Here is a 22493-nt window from a genome sequence, read left to right on the forward strand (position 1 = left end):
CATAGTTGGTCTGTTCCAGAACTGCAAGAATCTCCTAATTTTTACTATTTTTTCCGATAACATAAAGGAAAAAATGTTATCGTAGTAAAAAATAGTAACTTCTTGCAGCTTCTGGAACAGAGCAAGTGTAATCAATCACGTTGCTATGTCCGAAGTCACACGTACAAATTTTGCCGTTAAGTAAACTGAGTTTTTGGGAAATAGGGGTAGGAAAGAGTATAAAGGTGCTCTTTTTTCTCCGCTCACTACCAAAAAATCAATTTACCTAAAGGCAGATTTTGTACTTGTGACTTCGGAGTATTTAAATTTCTGCTGTAAAAAATTATGATCACATACCGCGAAAGTGGTGGGGAAAAAGGTCGAAACACATGTTTTCTTATTTTTGGACTCCTATTACTCCACGGTGTTAGAATATGCCTAATTTTTCACGCACATTTTGTAATAAAACAAATTGGTTTATTGTGTTGTTTATTATAAATAAGATTTTTATTATTTATAACAATGCTGCATTTGTATTGTTTTAGTTGTATAATTTTTTATTATTTCTTTTATATAGTTTTGTTATTGCAAAAAATACATTTTTACTAAACAAAACCAAAATTGAAACCAAAACGCATTTAAAAATACAACAAAAAAGTTTAAGTAAAAATTAACATTTTTAGAGCAGCGTCTGGCAGCATGCATTTTTAATTATGTCTTTGTTTTTTTCGTATTGTTTGCATTTTTAGTTTGTTTGTTTTGTTATATACAAAAGATAAATGTTTTTTGGGGTTTTTATGAATTGTTAAATAATTGTGGATTTAAGAATTGAATAACACACGGAAGTGTTTTTTTTATCTGAAAAAAAAAAATGAGTAAGGGGCTTCATGTAATTGAACTGAATATCTAGAAATCCGCGCACTTGTTCAATACCACCAATAAAGCAACGGATTCAGATATCTATGAGATGAGAATGTCCCTGAATGTGCAGGTTGACTGTAGATCAATTCCGACCACGAAATATCCCATGATCATCGGGATTGCATTCGATAGCATGTTATAGTCGATCTGGGGGTGCATATAAAGTCAGATCCTTGCTCTCTTATAAACTGATAGGTGGTTCTGTGGCATTATATGCGTCTATAATTATAAGCTCTTAAGAAATGTTCAACGTTGCTACAGAGATCATCCAAATCGGAGGAGGAATAATTACATCAGTAAAAAATAAAACACGAATGCAAAATGTCTGCCATCATTCAATTGTAACCCCTACACAATACAGTGGCTGTAGCAAACCTGGAAACTTTGTAGGGACTACAACAACATCTATGGAGAACGTCAACAGACCAGTAGGCGAACGTAAGCGGAAAGTGGATAGACCACCTAAAGCAATACAACATTGGTACAGGATTAAGTAAATTGTGGGTAACGGTTAAATCACTCCCGAATCCGAGAAAGAAGAATGACAGAACGGCTGTTACTTTCAACGGCGAGATAGTAATTGACCCAAAGAGGTTCGCGTGCTTTTTTTACAGGCAGTTAACAGAGCAGCCCGAAAGTTATATGTCGAAGAGGAGTGTGCTACGCCTGTTTTCCAATTGCCCATCATCAACATGGAATTCGGAAAATACATTGTACTACAACAGCGTTACACGCCATATCCAGACATGTCAATAGAGGACTGAACCAGAAGAGGCCGTGCGTCGCGCACAATGGTTCAGGAATCGATTTTCCTGGCCAAAAATCAAAATTTTGTTTTGTCAAAGATATTTAATTTCCATATGAGATTCGATAGTAAACATATTGAAACTAAGGAAACCAAAAAATTAGGCCCAAATATTGGAAGGTGTGGGCGTGGCGTGCCCCTAAAGACGAGCATTTTCCGCATTTTCCCCATTTTTGGAAAATACGTCATTTTTGCAAATTTCTGGAGAAAGACGAGGCTATTTCTCTGAAACTATAACAGTTATTGTGTTCATTGTTTTTTTCGTAAGGTAGGTAGGAATGTTGCCTTTAAAAATCGTTTTAATAAATTACCGTAGCGTTTACACAGCATGATCTATTTTATTTTTCCTCGGGTACTAAATTTTATGAAATTCCAAATTTAGTGGACTAGAACTTTTGTGGAACAACTTGGAACAAAGTTCTGTTTTCACAGAAAGATGTCCGAAAGTCTCCTCTTCCAGCCCATATAATCCTTTGTGTTCCCGTCCCGTTCCGTCCATTTAACACTTTTTTCAATTTATTGAAATTACATGGGTAAAAATGTAAAAAATTTAAATTTTTTTGTAAATTTTTTTTACAAATTTTTGAAAAAAAATTTTTTTCGAATTTTTTTTTTTTAGTTTTTTTGGTAATTATTTTGTTTATTTTTTGGTGTTTGACCATCTTTAATACATATGAATATATAAAAACCACTAAAACACTCATATTTTGATGAAAAATAGTTAAAAAACTCAAAAGTTTAACTTTGACCTTGAATTTCTCTGCTACTACCAGACCGAACTTGACCGCTTATAATTCGTCTGAAAGCTGATTGTGTTATCTGTCTACCAAAAAAAGAATTATGAATATATCTCTATCCGTTCAATGGTTACAGAATTTTGACCAGGAAAAAACGATTCTGAACCACTGTGCGTCGTAACAGTCATGGTAGCTCATGACCTATAGAAGGCCTTCGATACCGTCAACCATGCCAAGCTGTTCAAATATATGTTTAAACGCCAGTCGTTTGTGGTAATACATGGAGTTCCTCAAAGCGGGGTGATATCTCTGGAACTGTTTAACCTCTACCTCTACCTCTCCTGTATTCCACCCCTTCCAGACGGCATTGAGATCGTAACGTATGCGGATGATTGTACGATCTTGGCGTCAGGTTCCTTCCCTGATGTCATTCGTGAAAGGCTGAACTGCACTCAATCTACGGCCACTCTGTTTACCACATATACGGTAGAGGTGTGAGAAGAGAATTGAATTACATGGTACAATCGATGGTAGCAGAATTACGACCACAAACTACCCCAAAATTCTAGGGGGCGGGTAGAAACAAGGACTAATCAATTACGTTTACGTCTACGCCGATATCTTGAAGCAAATTAAAACTTTCATTAAACTAGTGGAAATTACAGTGGGTATAAAGAGAATCCACAAAACCAAAGAAGGCAATGTACGCATTGAGCTAGAAAGGGAGATGGGCACGCCAAAAATGGAAAGTGTAATTACATCCTCGTCCGGATGTTTTACTCTCCTTAAAGCATTTCAGACGCGGACAATCGAGGATATTTGCCCGTATTTATTAAGTTGCAACTTTCGACCCTCACGCCTAAGGTCAATTGATTTATGCGCCAACTGATTGCATTGATTCTGGCCTTCAATAACCTTACCTCAAACAGGCAGATTTTCAAGGTTACGCGCACATTTTCATAGGTTATGTAAACAAACATTAATAATGAAAAAAAGAAAACAAAAAAATTAATAAAACTTTAAAAATTAATTCATTATTTTTCAAATTTTACGTAAAATTATCAATAAATAATTCATTTCGTTTGCATTAGATTTGTTTTCGTGTTAAAACTTAAATAAAATACAAGTATTTTTACTATAAATGTTTACTATTATTACAACCTCCAATCATCTATCGGCCGCAGAGTAAAGCGTGTTCACAATTTGCCTCTTATTGTTTTACGCTTTGCTGTGGTAAAATTATTCCTTCGCATGATCGTTTTATCTCTGTATAGTACACTACTGTTCTCCTTATTTTATGATACAAATTGCGCATAATAATTAACATAATTTATATATAAAAAATTAAAAAGATATACAAACGCACATAAAAACCAAAAATTAAAATAAAATGTATATATATATAAAAATAATAACAGAACAAAAAATAAAATATATGTATTTATGTATGTAAATAGCAGGAACGAAAAGGTAGATAGAGGATGTATTTGTTTTTGTTGCTGTTAGTTGGTAAGGTACTTTAACAAAATGACAACTGGATTGGTGATCTCTTCTTCTTTCTTCTCTCGCTTGTTTCCTAAAACAATTGATCGGCTAAAGTACCAATAAATGTGGCTAAATTCATGGCAGAACCTTCTTTAAATTTAAGGCCAACTGTTTTTCCATACGCCTGTATGAAAATTGCCCTAACGGCATTTAAACGTTTTTTGCGCCTGAAAATACAAAACACGAATAAATTATTTTTTAAAAATTATTGCTCTGTTCCAGAACCTGCAAAAAGCTACTATTTTTTATTACGATAAAATTTTTTGCTTTATGTTATCGAAAAAATAGTAAAAGTTAGTAGATTATTGCAGTACTGGAACCATGGTTATATTAGCCAATATTACAAGTTAGCATTTGTTATTGGTTGGATTTTAAAGGACGTAATGAACACTTTTCGAAACTTTTAAAACCTAAGCTTAACATATTCTCCATTTAATTAACAAATTACTCAGTTTTAAGGCGTAAATTGAAATGCTATATGACTATACTTACATTATCGTTGATGTTTTACTTGAACCACCATTCAGCTGATCCTTATCGTTGATACCATTCGTTATGAAATTAAGTGCACCACCATTGTTGCTAATGCCATTACTGCTTAAACTGCCATTACTACCATTGCTGGGTGTATTTGAATGACAATTGTAACCATTTCCCCCCATACCACCCATGCCGTTTCCAGTCATCACATAATGACCACTATTACATGATGTTATCGAAATATTATCCGGTTGTTGTTGTGATATAAAATGCATCATATAACTGCCATTCATCATTGAATCAATGGATCCAGTATCGGTAACAACTTGCCAGCTACCATTTGATGATGTGGACTCTTGACGTTGTCGTGTTGCGCTAACTGGCACTGATATAGGACTAGTTTTTGATCTATGAGAAAGTGAAAAAGAAGTGAAATATTATATTATTAGGATGATAGGAATATCTAATTAAGAGGACAAGATTCATTGAGAAGATATTTTTCTTTAAGAAAATTTAAAATGGGTTGATGTTCTACTACATCGGCAAACTTCGTGATAACTACCTAGAGATGCGGATCACAGATGGCTTATGGATCCTGGATGCAGGGTATCCAAAACAATATGACCTGCGATCTCTCAACGTAGAACCATTTCCCTTTTCCCATTCGATAAGATAGGGAAGGGAGGAGGATCACTGTGGGACTTATTACGGTAAGATCACAAACTTAAAGATGAGATTACAGTGGCGTCGACCTATCGCATTATATGTAGTCGACATGGTTTCTTTCTATGCGCACCAAGCGCTGGCGGCTAGGGACTTAGGACCTTGTTCCTACATCTTAACCTATCGCAGATAGCTGTGGCATGCGCGGACGACGTGAACATGCTGTCTAGAATCTTGGGATAGTTTGTGGTCGGAATTCTGCTACCATCGATCATGACATTCTGTTCTCACCTCTGGATATTTTCATATTCCTCGCATGGAAAAATGTGGTAAGAATCGGAGTTCAGCCTTTCACAAATGACATCAGGGAAGGTACCTGACGATCATACAATCATACAAATACGTTATGATCTCAATGCCGTCTGGAGAGGGTGGAATACAGGAGAGGCAGAGGTTAAAGAGTTCTAAAGATTTCACCCCACCTTGGGGTACTCCCTGTTTCACTCCACGGGGCTTGTACTTCTTGTTCCGAAATTCAACGCACGACTGGCGTCCACACGTACAATTGATTGTGCAATGCTTCAACCTTGGCCGCTGGGTAGTCTGCTCGGTGTCCTCAAACAGCGTGGAGTACTTGACTGTATAAAAGGTTGGATAGCCATTTATAACGCTGAGGGAGGAGTGAATCCTCAAGAGCCTTTGCTACGGACAAGCAAAAGCGAAATCGGCAGGTACGTCTCACCTTTGCTGGTATCCTTGCTTGGCTTCATTAGCGGGACCATCCTGCCCATTTCCAACTTCGGGAACGATGTGGGTGGCTAGCGACAAGTTGAGAACAGTAGTGGGATACTCGACTCCCGGCTCATCTAGCAGATTCTGCATTACCATGGAGATTCCATCAGGGCCCAAAGTTTTAGATGATTTGCGTTCCTGATGACATTCGCAACATAAACCATTGTAAACTGTGGTGGTTCATCGTGGGCAGGAAGAGATCTGATGAGAAGTAATAATCTTCTCATTTGCTAATCACGTCGCCTCTCACTTCGGATATTCGACTAACAGGTATATGGTGAGCGGCTGTAACATTGTCTATCTGCTCAGCCAGGACTATACCCCTCTAGTCGTTTCGGATGCCACAACTTATGATGAACATAGAAGTCCCTAAGACCACTCAGCTATGACCTTCCATATCGATCGATTTAGCTCTTGATGAATCTGTTAAGCCACAGATGTGCTACTACATGGGCAAACTACGTGAGATCTACCTTAAAAAGCGGCACCGCAGATGGCTTATGGAACCAGGATGTACGATATCCAAACAAATTTGGCTTTTGACAGACTATTGTCCAAATTGTTCTGTTGCACAGTTTTTTATGGTTGGGGCCTCGACTAATGTTCTTATTACGGAATCTAAAGAAAATAAGGCAAAACTCTATGGGTTTTTCTTAGTTGCTTCGCTATCTTGGCTTGTATTTCTGATAAAAGAATAATATGCGGTCGAAACAAATTCGAAGTAGGTTGTCCTTTGCCTTGTAAACAGAAGAACTTTTAAGATCTTTACTAGTAGACAGAAGACCTTTTAAGGTATTCGCTAATAGAGAAAAGGCCTTTTAAGGTCCTTACTAGTAGACACAAGACCTTTTATGGTATTTTATAGTAGACAGAAGACTAAGGTCTTCTATAGTAGACAGAAGACTAAGGTCTTCTCTGGTAGACAGAAGACCTTTTAAGGTCTTCTTTAGTATGTAGAAGACCTAGTATGTAGAATACGGTCGTTAAAGGTGTTCTCTAGCAGACACAAAATCTTTTAAGGCCTTCTATAGTAGGCAGAGTACCTTTTAAGCTATCTCTAGTACACAGAAGACTATTTAAGGTCTTCTCCAGTGGACAGAATACCTTTTAAGGTGTCCTCTAGTAGACAGAAGACCTTTTAAGGTGTTCGCTGGTAGACAGAAGGTCTCTAAGGTCTCTACTAGTAAACACAAAAGAAGACCTTTTAATGTCTTCTCTAGACCTTTTAATGTCTTCTTTAAGGTCTTCTGCAGTAGACATAAGACCTTTTAAGGTCTTCCGCAGTAGACAGAAGACCTTTTATGGGATTCGCTGGTAGACAGAAGATCCTTTAGTTCTTCTCTAGTAAACAGAAGAGCCTTTAAGGTGTTCGCTAATATACAGAAGATCTTTTAAGGTGATCGTTAGTAGACAGAAGACCTTTTAAAGCGTTCACTAGTAGACATAACACCTTTTGAAGTCTCTAGTAGACAGAAGACATTATAAGGTCCGATCTAATAGACAGAAGACCATTTAAGGTCTTCTCTAGTAGTACATTTATGAACAGACCAACGTTCATGTCTGGTCGAAGCATGGACGCGCATATAAGACTGATTCTTAACGCCATGATATCGCAAAACTTTTTTTCTCCGACACTACTTATAGAGAAGATTTACAAATAAGGCATTTATTACCCTCCTACCTTTTAGGATTCGGTGAACGGCTTGTTAAAGGATTCATAACCATTTGTTGTTGTGCTGTTACTGTGGCGGCTGGCATTGTAGTTGTTGTCGTCGTCGTTGCAGCAGTTGCATAAAAATTATCCGTTATGGACATATCACAGTTGGAACTATTGGAAAAACTATCATTGCTGTCTTGATCGTAACTTAAGATAAAGTCTCTGTAACGAAAAACAAACCAAACATTCCCATTAAAATACATTAAATATGGATAAGGATCAAAAGGCCAAGAACTTACTCTTTAAGTGGTTCATCATCACAGCAATCAGACTTAATAACAATAACACTACTACCACTACTACTTGAGGTTTTAGTACGTTTCCTGGGAAAAAAGAAAGAACGAATCTTTGAATAATTTTATTCTACAAGGCCAATAGCGAAAAACTCACTCACCTATGTTCTACAATACTAAATTCTTCATCGGTTATATATTTAAGCACATGAAAACAAAAAAACATTATATCTTCACCCCGTTTCAAACGATCAGGCAGTTGGTGGCCAAATAAATACCAGTCATAGGCCAGTGTTAAATATGCCATTTGTAGAGCATTTAAATTCTGATGTATTAGACCATCGGCCCACAGTGATAGTCGTACAAGTGATATAAACAACGGTGTACGATCCCAACCACTGATACAGTGTATTAAGAGGCCCGAATTCTCTTCTTGTATATATTTAAGGCAGGCCTTTAGATAATTTTGTGTTATTTGCACCAAATCCCATTGTTTGTAGTCGTACCAGTTGATATTCAAATCGGCAGTTGGACCAATTTTCGGTACACTTATAATGGCATCATTAAACGATTGTTTCCAATTGTAATAAAGATTTTTGGCCATATAATTATTGTCACGAAATTTCTTAAAGAATTCACAGCCAGGATAGGGCAGAGATAATATATTGAATTCTTCGTAATGATTTTCTGGATCGGCTTTTTCCGATGAAGAGACGCTGGAAAGAAAACAAAAACGTTCTTATCATACAGAAAATCTTTCAAAATCATTGTCACCTCATCTCATGGACATTGACCCATGTAAAAGGTAACACTGATTTACTAATAACAATAGTACATATGTGGTTGTAAAATTGACACTTACGCCATAAAATACTTGATTTTCCTCTTCTCCACCATTAAGTCGACAATTGTCGACACATTCAGTGCATTCAACAGCTGTATGTCACTCTTAATCACTTCATCGTATGAAAACGGCGAAGATTCATTCAAGGCATGATTCATCAAAGAATCTTCATTGTTATCGTTGTTCTCATCGTCGACAATATGATTCCCCCGATCACTGTAATTGGTGCCATTCAAACAGTCATAGGCATAGTCGACCACCTTGCGTCCATATGTTTCGGGCATTACGGATATGGTGGCCGATCGACAAATATACTTCCCGCGATACATAATAACAGGAACGGCAAAACGTTGACGACATCGTGCATATTTGGCCATGGTAATTAGTTCACGTATCTTATTGACGTCATACAAATCTTCATAGATGGTATGTTGATATGCTGAGGAGGATGTTGTTGTGCCATTGCCACAACTACCAACACCACCACCACCATTATTTGTCGTCCCCACATTTGGACTTGTTGTTGTCGTGGCCTGCATTAGATGATGATGCTGAGGATATTGCATTTGTGTTGAGAAATACGGCGGATGTGACGGATTATTGGATACAACTCCGTTATTAGTATTTTGTGACATTGCACTGTTGGCAAATGTCACAAAGGCATGTATACCGTTATTGGCTGTTCCCATGTTGAGGGCTGAGGTCGCCGATGACGACGACATAGAACCATTAATGCTGGTGGTAGTTGGTGTTGTTGAGTTGTTGTGATGATGATGGAATCCATTTAGGCTGGTATTCTGTGGTGTTGCATTTTGTGAAAAGATATTGGTATTATTGGCGGTGATTGTGGAGGCCATACTACTGTTTCTATTGTGCTCATATTCCGGTATAAAAATTCGACCCGGATAACGTGGACTTAGGATACCATTTGAGTTTTCAAGTTCGATTAGGGAATAGTCTTGTTTAAATAGGAATTCACATTTTTTCGTTATTTCTTCTTCCTGTAAAGAGAGAGAGAGAGAGGAAAATGTTGATTAATATAACCTCCATAGAAAAAGGAGTAAAACATTTGTATTGTGAAATATAATAGTGGATTAAAAAACGGAGATATATTGTTTCCTCTTTTATTCCATATGAAGTAGATACTCTGGATATACTAGCCAGATCTACAGCAAGTCAAAATCAAACCCGCACTGAAGTAGATGAACCTGCTGATAGATAGATTAAGCTTATCTCCCAAGACTACAATGAGCAATTAACAACTTTCAGCCATACAGAAATGCCATAATTAACGTGGGTAACGACCTTCCGGTTAACCCTCGGTGACCAATCAGGGCCCCTTGCACCGTAGTGTGGTACTAATTGTGTTGAAGTGTTTGGCCCTGTCCACCACCTTAGTTTGGTGAGGAACCCATCTAAAATCCCTGTCTTTATATGGCCCAGACAGCCGGTTGCAATGCAACTCCACATTCAAGCCGAAGACTCTACCCGCGATTTGGGTACAACCACAACCACGATACTCCAACAAGTGGGCCGACACCAACTACTACACCAGATCAACAGATCTTGGGACAACTGGTACCCATGGTCACAGAATTAAGTCTCTGGTACGACTTCGTAACCATGAAGACTACCAGTTGGTCCCCAAACGAAGCCGGGACTGGTGGCCCACTTTCAGCCATACAAATGGTTATGACGGTAAAATACCACCTATGCTTCAGAATGCAGCGGAGCCGGTGTTTATATTTCTGATGTAGACTTTTAAGACCTCCATTCGTTCCTACTTGATCAAAGGGAGAAAGCCGGGTCACACATTACCCAAAGACCATAGACCAATTCAATTCCTTGGCGGCGGGTTCTTCGATATCAGCGGCTGCCACCTCAGGGTACATAGGTTTGTATTTGTATCGTATTTTGAGATAGAGGCAGACATCCAACCCGTAATTTCTATTCTGAATTCTTTTGGTCCGCGCCGGGATCAAGGAAAACCCAGGATCAATATGGATGTGTTCGGTTTGTCACAACCACATCCACCACACTCAAACTTCGGTCAGATGCAATAGATGCCGGGAGTGGGTGTATCTCAGGGATTGCTCTGGACTCGAGGGAGGGACAACGACAGGGATAATGTTGCTGCATGCTGCATGAAAACAGCCTTCATTAAGACATCGTTCTCAATAGAATACGAGACTCCTCTGCAGCCCCCACTACTCTTCCAAACCCTGAAAATGTATCCCATTTGGCAATTTAATTGCAATGGATTCCGAGCTAAGGTCGAGGAAATAGTGGATTTTATGAGTCGGAATAATAACACGGTCGCGGCGGTGCAGGAAACCAAGCTCAACAACAACTGCAACCTCTATGTGTCGAGGGCCCCCAACCCACCCGAGAATGTGCATCTAATTTCCTACGCTGATGATTGCACAGTCATGTCCACAGGCAGGAAAATCCTAGACTTAGAGTCAAACTTAAATGGTTACCTCCCTTCCCTTAAAGACTTCTTTGAAGGCAGAAATCTGCAGCTATCCGCCCCTAAGTCCTCAGCCACCATCCTTACATCGTGGACTAAAGATGTAAACGCTCAGCTAAACATACACATCTGCAGACAAACCATCCCGACGATCAAAAACCCCAAAATCCTGGGTGTAACATTTAATAATTTACTTTATTTCTGTAAACACGTAGGCAAAAGAAACAAAATTCTCAAAGCGCTTGCCGGTGGTACGTGGGGCAAAGATAAAGATACCATCTTGACCACCTACAAAGCCATAGGTCGCCCCCTCATGGACTATGCTGCCCCTATATGGTCATCTGGACTAAGTGACACACAATGAGGAAATCTTCAAAGGGTCCAAAATACCGCATTGCGCATCGCAACTGGATGCCACTCCAAGATCCCTGAAAATCACTTACACCATGAAACAAAGCTTCTCCCGGTGCAAGCACTCTGCACTCTCCTAACAAGGTAACATGCGATTAAATGCAACAAACGGGAACACCCAAACAACACAAGTATCTCCAGACCTCCCAATGAAAGAGATGAACCAGTCAGACTTGACTTCCGTAAGGAATTCCCAAACCTTCCCCAAATCCCCTCAGACAAACGATGACATTCAAACAGCACTGAGACAGGCCCTCACAAAAGTAGTTGAGGACCAAATATCATCCTACACAAGCAGTGTTGTGTTTGGTGGGCGACCCCAACCCATTCATGAAGATGGAAGGACACTACCTAGGGAGACCAGGTCGATACTATCTCTCCGTCCTGAATCCTGAGATAACAGATACATGCCCTAAACGCATATATGGAATGTATTGAGGGTTGCAGTTAGGTGTGGATCAACCGAGGTAGAGTTGCCCAACGTACAACAAATAGCTGTATGTACTCCAGGTTATAGGGCCAACATTAGCCCACTTTTGGGAAGGTCATAACCGACTGGTCTTGGGGTATTTTTAATGTTTATCATAGTTGTGACATTCAATACTTGGAAATAACCACAGGGGTATAGTGCTGATAGTGCTGGCTGTGCAGATTGATAGCCCTACGTTTTACACGATCAATAAGGACGCCCCTACCAGAATTACCGGATAGTGTCAACTTCTCCCGATATAAGCATCATCTTACCTGGTCTGACAAATGATGTTACCAGGCAACTAGTCGTTTCTCTTGGGTCAGACGATTTCCCAATAACTGTCTCCATCAGCAGACCGGCGGATTTCAACACCTCTGAATGCCGCACTTTCGTACATATACATTCAAATGTATTCCAAAACATGTCTAATTTTAGTTTCCCCGCAAAGCTCAATCGGCTTTGTAAGATGACATTAACTGATACTCGGTCCTTAGTTAAAATAGTAAAGAACCTCTCCGAAGATGTGAGTGTGATCTCTTCAACATCCTGTTGGAAAAGGTTATATGAGATGCGAAGGTAAAAAGAAATGGAACAATATATACAAACATCCATATGTTACTTGCTTATGCCGATGACATTGACATCATGTGTCGATCGGTAAAGGAAGTAACTGATACCTTTTCAAAAATCGAAAGAGAATCTGCTAGAGTCGGTGCAGCAGTAAACGGCGATAAAAATAAATTTATGGTATCGACGCGTAATACGTCCACAGATTTCGCTCCAACTGTGAATTTTGGTACCTAAAATTTTTAGGTAGTAAAACACTTCGTCTACCTCAGCACCGCCATAAACACAACAAACAACATCAGTTGTGAAATACAAAGAAGAATTGTATTGGTCAGCAGATGCTACTTTGGGCTGAGTAAGCAGTTTAGGAATAAAGCCACATCTCGTCAAGCAAAAGTAACACTTTACAAAACGCTGATACTACCGTGCTAATGTATGGTTCCGAAGCATGGATACTTGCGCAAGCAAATAAGGTACTGCTTGGAATGTTCGAGAGAAAAATTCTTCGAAAGATCTACGAGCCAATCTGCGTTGACGGCGAATATCGACGTCGTATGAACAACGAACTGAATCAACTATACAACGACGTCAATATAGTTGAACGAACGAATCGAGATACAACGATAGCGTTGGCTGGGTCATGTCATAAGAATAAGAACTGGAAGGCCAAGGCTTCGTTGGAGCGAACAAGTGAAACGCGACATCAGAAAATTTCATGTCACAGATTGAGAAAATATAGCAGCAAACAGAGAGGATTGGAGAACAAATGTTCTGTGAAAAGCCAGATATGTAAATAAGGTTATTGAATCAAATGGATAAAAATTAGGGAGTAGGAGTTCTAAAGTTTTTTTGTCGCTCTATTGTACTAACGTATGTATGTAAGCATATTGCGGATATATACAACAACAAAGAAAATCATAGATATAATCCCGGTTTCATTATATTGTGCTTTATTAAAAAAAATGCAATAAAATAATTATTTCAAATTTTTAATTTTCTTTCTGTTTGTTCACGTGTTTCATTTGATTTTGCAATATCAATGCGGAAATGAATGAATGAAAAACTAAACGTTACGTTAAAATATTTTAATTAATACATGTAGGTAGTATTTTTTTATTAACGGACACATTCCTACAAACACATATTTACATGAAAATTAATACATACTTAAAATCAACCAATGTCAACTAGACTTGTATGTATGTATATTACGATAGTATCTGAGTTCCCCCCATTGTCATTTTTCATCTCGCTCTCTCTCGTACACACTCTAAAAAGGGGACTTTTTTCAAAATATCATCAAGATTTATTGCAAAATAATTTTCTCCGGCTATGTTCATTGACAATGCTTGTTTTGTTATTGTTTGAACTCCGAACAATTAAGTTGAACAACAGCAGCAACAACATCATCACAACCAGATCGCGTTTAATGATTTAAACGTGCAATGACACAAAACGTATTCAACGCCTACAAAAATAATGACCACGACGACAATAACGACGACGTCATCTTTTAGCACATTGTTAACTGGCGCTCAAAAATATATATCAACGTACGTACAGGTAATCATCAACCAACCACCAGCAGCAGTAATTACCTGTAGAGACAATGAAAGTAACGAGGTTGGAAAAATAATTACAAGTTTATTATCATTGGGTATTGGGGGAAGCATACATGAGTTCTAACCGATGCGTCTGTGGGTTGTGGTTTGTCAAAAGTGCGAGTGTTCAGATATATATTGGGTAGCTGAGAATCAAATGCGCAAACGTGGATAGCTCAGTGGGACTGAGAGAGAACGTATCGGAGCAAAATGTCCGTGTGCCCGAGATCCCTGAATCTACAAGGCGAGTCATTGGATGGGAAAACTTGCGTTGATACACCCGGTTAATAATCTCCATAAAAATGCTGTAAACTACCGCCGCTGCCAGCTACCGCAAAATTAGTTAAAATAGTTTTAGTATTCAAAAGTCAGTAATAGATAGAAATAATTTTACGTCTTTGTGTTTATTTCAGCTCGAGTACATATTTTGTTGTATTCAAACATTTGAATAACAACATTTTTTAGAGTGGATATGAAATTGATTAGTTGAGGTAGGGAAGACTATAGTTTCCCCCCATACCATTGCTATCGCAAACGATTCGTTTTCGAATGTTTTTCGATAGTTTTGCGGATATTTTGTTCGAAAACGACACACGAGAACGAATTGAAAACGATTCATTCGTCGCTCAGTTTGTGGCAGGAAAACCTTCGAATTCGAATATTGTTAATAATATTATTAGTGAATGAAAGATGATAGTTTTTACGATAGTGGTGAAAAACATTTTTGTGGAGTTTCTTGATGTTTCTGTTATGTACCTTTTCCGTTTTTATTTCTTTATGTTTGCGACTCGATATGTAACTGTTGATAAACATTGTTGTCTTGTGTTTGGCAACCTACCCATATGTTGTCTTTATCAACACTTATTGTCTATATTATACGTAGCATTTATATTGAAATTATTTGAAAAAAGCAAATGGGAATTTTTTACAAACAATATAAATTTTTTTTTGAAACAAAAAATTTTTCAAATTAAAAAATGTTTCTCGAAACAATTTTTCTTGTGAAGAAAAAACATTCGCCAAATATTCGAAAACGATATCGTTTTTAAACCTTTGACGAACAAAAGAACAACGTGCTTGTGTACACCCAAAAAACATTTGCCAATTCTTCGAATGTGATATCGTTTTCGAAAGTTGTGCCGAACATTCGAATAATATCCGCAATTGGTATGAGGGGTGTACACAAGCACGTTGTTCTTTTGTTCGTCAAAGGTTTAAAAACGATATCGTTTTCGAATATTTGGCGAATGTTTTTTCTTCACAAGAAAAATTGTTTCGAGAAACATTTTTTAATTTGAAAAATTTTTTGTTTCAAAAAAAAATTTATATTGTTTGTAAAAAATTCCCATTTGCTTTTTTCAAATAATTTCAATATAAATGCTACGTATAATATAGACAATAAGTGTTGATAAAGACAACATATGGGTAGGTTGCCAAACACAAGACAACAATGTTTATCAACAGTTACATATCGAGTCGCAAACATAAAGAAATAAAAACGGAAAAGGTACATAACAGAAACATCAAGAAACTCCACAAAAATGTTTTTCACCACTATCGTAAAAACTATCATCTTTCATTCACTAATAATATTATTAACAATATTCGAATTCGAAGGTTTTCCTGCCACAAACTGAGCGACGAATGAATCGTTTTCAATTCGTTCTCGTGTGTCGTTTTCGAACAAAATATCCGCAAAACTATCGAAAAACATTCGAAAACGAATCGTTTGCGATAGCAATGGTATGGGGGGCACCCAAAAAACATTTGCCAATTCTTCGAATGTGATATCGTTTTCGAAAGTTGTGCCGAACATTCGAATAATATCCGCAATTGGTATGAGGGGTTCAGTTGTCACCAAACAACTTCATTAGTTCCCCTTTGCTGCCGACTCTGCATCGATAAACAGGTCAATAAGCCCATCCAGAAAATTAAACAAAATGAGAAATTTGCTGTATGTCCCCAAAGCTGATTACCCTACAAATAGACATGGAAGGAGAAGCACCCTTTCTATATAGAAGGACCCTTTCTTTCAGAAAGGGTCTATAGAAGCACCCTTTCTGTCAGAAAGGATCTATAGACGCACCCTTTCTGTCAGAAAGGATCTATAGAAGCACCCATTCTTTCAGAAAGGATCTACAGACGCACCCCTTCTTTCAGAAAGGGTCTATAGAAGCACCCATTCTTTCAGAAAGGGTCTATAGAAGCACCCATTCTTTCAGAAAGGGTCTATAGAAGCACCCATTCTTTCAGAAAGGGTCTATAGAAGCACCCATTCTTTCAGAAAGGGTCTATAGAAGCACCCATTCTTTCAGAAAGTGTCTAGAGAAGCACCCATTCTTTCAGAAAGGGTTTATAGAAGCATCCTTTCTTTCAGATAGGATCTATAAAAGCACCCATTCTTTCAGAAAGGGTCAATAGAAGCACCCTTTATTCCTGAAAAGTCTTTAGAAGCACCCTTTATTCCTGAAAAGTCTTTAGAATCACCCTTTCTTTCAGAAAGGGTCTATAGAAGCACCTTTTCTTTCAGAAAGGGTCTATAGAAGGACCTTTTTTTTCAGAAAGGATCTATAGAAGCACCCTTTCTTTCAGAAAGGGTTTATAGAAGCACCTTTTCTTTCAGAAAGGGTCTATAGAAGCACCTTTTTTTCAGAAAGGATCTATAGAAGCACCCTTTCTTTCAGAAAGGATCTATAGAAGCACCCTTTCTTTCAGAAAGAAAGGATCTATAGAAGCGCCCTTTCCTTCAGAAAGAAAGCATCTATAGAAGCACCCTTTCTGTCAGAAAGCATCTATAGAAGCACCCTTTCTGTCAGAAAGGATCTATAGACGCACCCTTTCGGTCAGAAAGGATCTATAGACGCACCCTTTCTGTCAGAAAGGATCTATAGAAGCACCCAGTCTTTCAGAAAGGGTCTATAGAAGCGCCCCTTCTTTGAGAAAGGGTTATAGAAGCACCCATTCTTTCAGAAAGTGTCTATAGAAGTACCCTTACTTTCAGAAATGGTCGATAGAAGCACCCTTTCTTTCAGAAAGGATCTATAGAAGCACCCTTTCTGTCAGAAAGGATCTATAGACGCACCCTTTCTGTCAGAAAGGATCTATAGAAGCACCCATTCTTTCAGAAAGGATCTACAGACGCACCCCTTCTTTCAGAAAGGGTCTATAGAAGCACCCATTCTTTCAGAAAGGGTCTATAGAAGCACCCATTCTTTCAGAAAGGGTCTATAGAAGCACCCATTCTTTCAGAAAGGGTCTATAGAAGCACCCATTCTTTCAGAAAGGGTCTATAGAAGCACCCATTCTTTCAGAAAGTGTCTATAGAAGCACCCATTCTTTCAGAAAGGGTTTATAGAAGCATCCTTTCTTTCAGATAGGATCTATAAAAGCACCCATTCTTTCAGAAAGGGTCAATAGAAGCACACTTTATTCCTGAAAAGTCTTTAGAAGCACCCTTTATTCCTGAAAAGTCTTTAGAATCACCCTTTCTTTCAGAAAGGGTTTATAGAAGCACCTTTTCTTTCAGAAAGGGTATATAGAAGGACCTTATTTTTCAGAAAGGATCTATAGAAGCACCCTTTCTTTCAGAAAGGGTTTATAGAAGCACCTTTTCTTTCAGAAAGGGTCTATAGAAGCACCTTTTTTTCAGAAAGGATCTATAGAAGCACCCTTTCTTTCAGAAAGGATCTATAGAAGCACCCTTTCTTTCAGAAAGAAAGGATCTATAGAAGCACCCTTTCTTTCAGAAAGAAAGGATCTATAGAAGCGCCCTTTCCTTCAGAAAGAAAGCATCTATAGAAGCACCCTTTCTGTCAGAAAGCATCTATAGAAGCACCCTTTCTGTCAGAAAGGATCTATAGACGCACCCTTTCTGTCAGAAAGGATCTATAGACGCACCCTTTCTGTCAGAAAGGATCTATAGAAGCACCCAGTCTTTCAGAAAGGGTCTATAGAAGCGCCCCTTCTTTGAGAAAGGGTTATAGAAGCACCCATTCTTTCAGAAAGTGTCTATAGAAGTACCCTTACTTTCAGAAATGGTCTTTAGAAGCACCCTTTCTTTCAGAAAGGATCTATAGAAGCACCCTTTCTTTCAGAAAGGATCTATAGAAGCACCCTTTCTTTCAGAAAGGATCTATAGAAGCACCCTTTCTTTCAGAAAGGATCTATAGAAGCACCCTTTCTTTCAGAAAGGATCTAAAGAAGCACCCGTTCTTTCAGAAAGGATCTATATAAGCACCCTTTCTTTCAGAAAGGATCTATAGAAGCACCCTTTCTTTTAGAAAGGGTCCACAGAAGCATCCCTTCTTTCAGTAAGGGTCCATAGAAGCACCCTTTCCTTTAGAAAGGGTCCGTAGAAACACTCTTTTAGAAAGGGTCCATAGAAACACTCTTTCTTTTAGAAAGGGTGCATAGAAACACCATATCTTTCAGAAAGGGTCTATAGAAGCACCATTTCTTTCAGAAAGGGTCTATAGAAGATCCCTTTCAGAATGCCTCTGTAGAAGCACCCTTTCTTTCAGAAAGGATCTACAGAAGCACCCTTTCTTTCAGAAAGGATCTACAGAAGCACCCTTTCTTTCAGAAAGGATCTACAGAAGCACCCTTTCTTTCAGAAAGGATCTACAGAAGCACCCTTTCTTTCAGAAAGGATCTACAGAAGCACCCTTTCTTTCAGAAAGGATCTACAGAAGCACCCTTTCTTTCAGAAAGGATCTACAGAAGCACCCTTTCTTTCAGAAAGGATCTACAGAAGCACCCTTTCTTTCAGAAAGGATCTACAGAAGCACCCTTTCTTTCAGAAAGGATCTACAGAAGCACCCTTTCTTTCAGAAAGGATCTACAGAAGCACCCTTTCTTTCAGAAAGGATCTACAGAAGCACCCTTTCTTTCAGAAAGGATCTACAGAAGCACCCTTTCTTTCAGAAAGGATCTACAGAAGCACCCTTTCTTTCAGAAAGGATCTACAGAAGCACCCTTTCGTTCAGAAAGGATCTACAGAAGCACCCTTTCTTTCAGAAAGGATCTACAGAAGCACCCTTTCTTTCAGAAAGGATCTACAGAAGCACCCTTTCTTTCAGAAAGGATCTACAGAAGCACCCTTTCTTTCAGAAAGGATCTACAGAAGCACCCTTTCGTTCAGAAAGGATCTACAGAAGCACCCTTTCTTTCAGAAAGGATCTACAGAAGGACCCTTTCTTTCAGAAAGGATCTACAGAAGCACCCTTTCTTTCAGAAAGGATCTACAGAAGCACCCTTTCTTTCAGAAAGGATCTACAGAAGCACCCTTTCTTTCAGAAAGGATCTACAGAAGCACCCTTTCTTTCAGAAAGGATCTACAGAAGCACCCTTTCTTTCAGAAAGGATCTACAGAAGCACCCTTTCTTTCAGAAAGGATCTACAGAAGCACCCTTTCTTTCAGAAAGGATCTACAGAAGCACCCTTTCTTTCAGAAAGGATCTACAGAAGCACCCTTTCTTTCAGAAAGGATCTACAGAAGCACCCTTTCTTTCAGAAAGGATCTACAGAAGCACCCTTTCTTTCAGAAAGGATCTACAGAAGCACCCTTTCTTTCAGAAAGGATCTACAGAAGCACCCTTTCTTTCAGAAAGGATCTATAGAAGCACCCTTTCTTTCAGAAAGGATCTATAGAAGCACCCTTTCTTTCAGAAAGGATCTATAGAAGCACCCTTTCTTTCAGAAAGGATCTATAGAAGCACCCTTTCTTTCAGAAAGGATCTATAGAAGCACCCTTTCTTTCAGAAAGGATCTATAGAAGCACACTTTCTTTCAGAAAGGATCTATAGAAGCACCCTTTCTTTCAGAAAGGATCTATAGAAGCACCCTTTCTTTCAGAAAGGATCTATAGAAGCACCCTTTCTTTCAGAAAGGATCTATAGAAGCACCCTTTCTTTCAGAAAGGATCTATAGAAGCACCCTTTCTTTCAGAAAGGATCTATAGAAGCACCCTTTCTTTCAGAAAGGATCTATAGAAGCACCCTTACTTTCAGAAAGGATCTATAGAAGCACCCTTTCTTTCAGAAAGGATCTATAGAAGCACCCTTTCTTTCAGAAAGGATCTATAGAAGCACACTTTCTTTCAGAAAGGATCTATAGAAGCACCCTTTCTTTCAGAAAGGATCTATAGAAGCACCCTTTCTTTCAGAAAGGATCTATAGAAGCACCCTTTCTTTCAGAAAGGATCTATAGAAGCACCCTTTCTTTCAGAAAGGATCTATAGAAGCCCCCTTTCTTTCAGAAAGGATCTATAGAAGCACCCTTTCTTTCAGAAAGGATCTATAGAAGCACCCTTTCTTTCAGAAAGGATCTATAGAAGCACCCTTTCTTTCAGAAAGGATCTATAGAAGCACCCTTTCTTTCAGAAAGGATCTATAGAAGCACCCTTTCTTTCAGAAAGGATCTATAGAAGCATCCTTTCTTTCAGAAAGGATTTATAGAAGCATCCTTTCTTTCAGTAAGGGTCCTTAGAAGCACCCTTTCTTTTAGAAAGGGTCCATAGAAACACTCTTTATTTTAGAAAGGGTCCATAGAAGCACCCTTTGTTTTAGAAAGGGTCCATAGAAGCACCCTTTGTTTTAGAAAGGGTCCATAGAAGCACCCTTTCTTTTAGAAAGGGTCCATAGAAGCACCCTTTCTTTCAGTAAGGGTCTATAGATGTGCCTGTTGTTTCAGAAAGGCTCTATAGAAGCTCGCTTTCTTTCAGAAAGGGTCTATAGAAGCACCTTTTCTTTCAGAAAGGTTTAATAGAAGCACCTTTTCTTTCAGAAAGGTTCAATAGAAGCACCATTTCTTTTAGAAACCTTTCTTTCAAAGAGGGGCCTATAGAAGCACCTTTTCTTTCAGAAAGGATCTATAGAAGCACCCTTTCTTTCAGTAAGGGTCTATAGAAGCACCCTTTCTTTCAGTAAGGGTCTATAGAAGCACCCTTTGTTTCAGAAAGGGTCTATAGAAGCACATTTTCTTTCAGAAAGGTTCAATAGAAGCACCCTTTCTTTTAGAAAGGGTCTATAGAAGCACCCTTTCTTTCAGAAAGGATCTATAGAAGCACACTTTCTTTCATAAAGAAAGGATCTATAGAAGCACCCTTTCTTTTAGAAAGGGTCTATAGAAGCACACTTTCTTTCATAAAGAAAGGATCTATAGAAGCACCCTTTCTTTTAGAAAGGGTCTATAGAATCACCCCTCCTATCAGAAATCGTCTATAGAAGCACCCTTTCTTTCAAAAAGGGGCCTATAGAAGCACCTTTTCTTTCAGAAGGATCTATAAAAGCACCCTTTTTTTCAGAAAGGATCTATAGAAGCACCATTTCTTTCAGAAAGGATCTATAGAAGCACCCTTTCTTTCAGAAAGGATTTATAGAAGCATCCTTTCTTTCAGTAAGGGTCCATGGAAGCACCCTTTCTTTTAGAAAGGGTCCATAGAAACACTCTTTATTTTAGAAAGGGTCCATAGAAACACCCTTTGTTTTAGAAAGGGTCCATAGAAGCACCCTTTCTTTTAGAAAAGGTCCATAGAAACACTCTTTATTTTAGAAAGGGTCCATAGAAACACCCTTTGTTTTAGAAAGGGTCCATAGAAGCACCCTTTCTTTTAGAAAGGGTCCATAGAAGCACCCTTTCTTTCAGTAAGGGTCTATAGATGTGCCTGTTGTTTCAGAAAGGCTCTATAGAAGCACGCTTTCTTTCAGAAAGGGTCTATAGAAGCACCTTTTCTTTCAGAAAGGTTCAATAGAAGCACCTTCTCTTTCAGAAAGGTTCAATAGAAGCACCCTTTCTTTTAGAAACCTTTCTTTCAAAGAGGGTCTATAGAAGCACCTTTTCTTTCAGAAAGGATCTATAGAAGCACCCTTTCTTTCAGTAAGGGTCTATAGAAGCACCCTTTCTTTCAGTAAGGGTCTATACAAGCACCCTTTGTTTCAGAAAGGGTCTATAGAAGCACATTTTCTTTCAGAAAGGTTCAATAGAAGCACCCTTTCTTTTAGAAAGGGTCTATAGAAGCACCCTTTCTTTCAGAAAGGATCTATAGAAGCACACTTTCTTTCATAAAGAAAGGATCTATAGAAGCACCCTTTCTTTTAGAAAGGGTCTATAGAAGCACACTTTCTTTCATAAAGAAAGGATCTATAGAAGCACCCTTTCTTTTAGAAAGGGTCTATAGAATCACCCCTCCTATCAGAAATCGTCTATAGAAGCACCCTTTCTTTCAAAAAGGGGCCTATAGAAGCACCTTTTCTTTTA

General features: G+C 38.4%; 1 protein-coding gene across 1 annotated transcript in view; it reads right to left on the reverse strand.

Moving 5' to 3' along the window:
* Nucleotides 1–3452: 3452 nt before the first annotated feature.
* The window catches only part of EDTP (Egg-derived tyrosine phosphatase), a 50066-nt gene continuing 31025 nt past the window's right edge, over nt 3453–22493 (reverse strand). Inside the window, exons 2-7 of the mRNA XM_073957456.1 lie at nt 8735–9717; nt 8034–8588; nt 7879–7962; nt 7604–7801; nt 4480–4875; nt 3453–4154 (exon numbers count right to left, since the gene is read on the reverse strand). Coding sequence (XP_073813557.1) covers nt 4019–4154; nt 4480–4875; nt 7604–7801; nt 7879–7962; nt 8034–8588; nt 8735–9717 — 2352 coding nt within the window. The 3' untranslated portion in view covers nt 3453–4018. The remainder of the gene's footprint in view (nt 4155–4479; nt 4876–7603; nt 7802–7878; nt 7963–8033; nt 8589–8734; nt 9718–22493) is intronic.

Source organism: Musca autumnalis, unplaced genomic scaffold (genome assembly GCF_047663935.1).
Source record: "Musca autumnalis isolate F117 unplaced genomic scaffold, ASM4766393v1 scaffold_5, whole genome shotgun sequence".
NCBI classification, from domain to species: Eukaryota; Metazoa; Arthropoda; class Insecta; order Diptera; family Muscidae; genus Musca; species Musca autumnalis.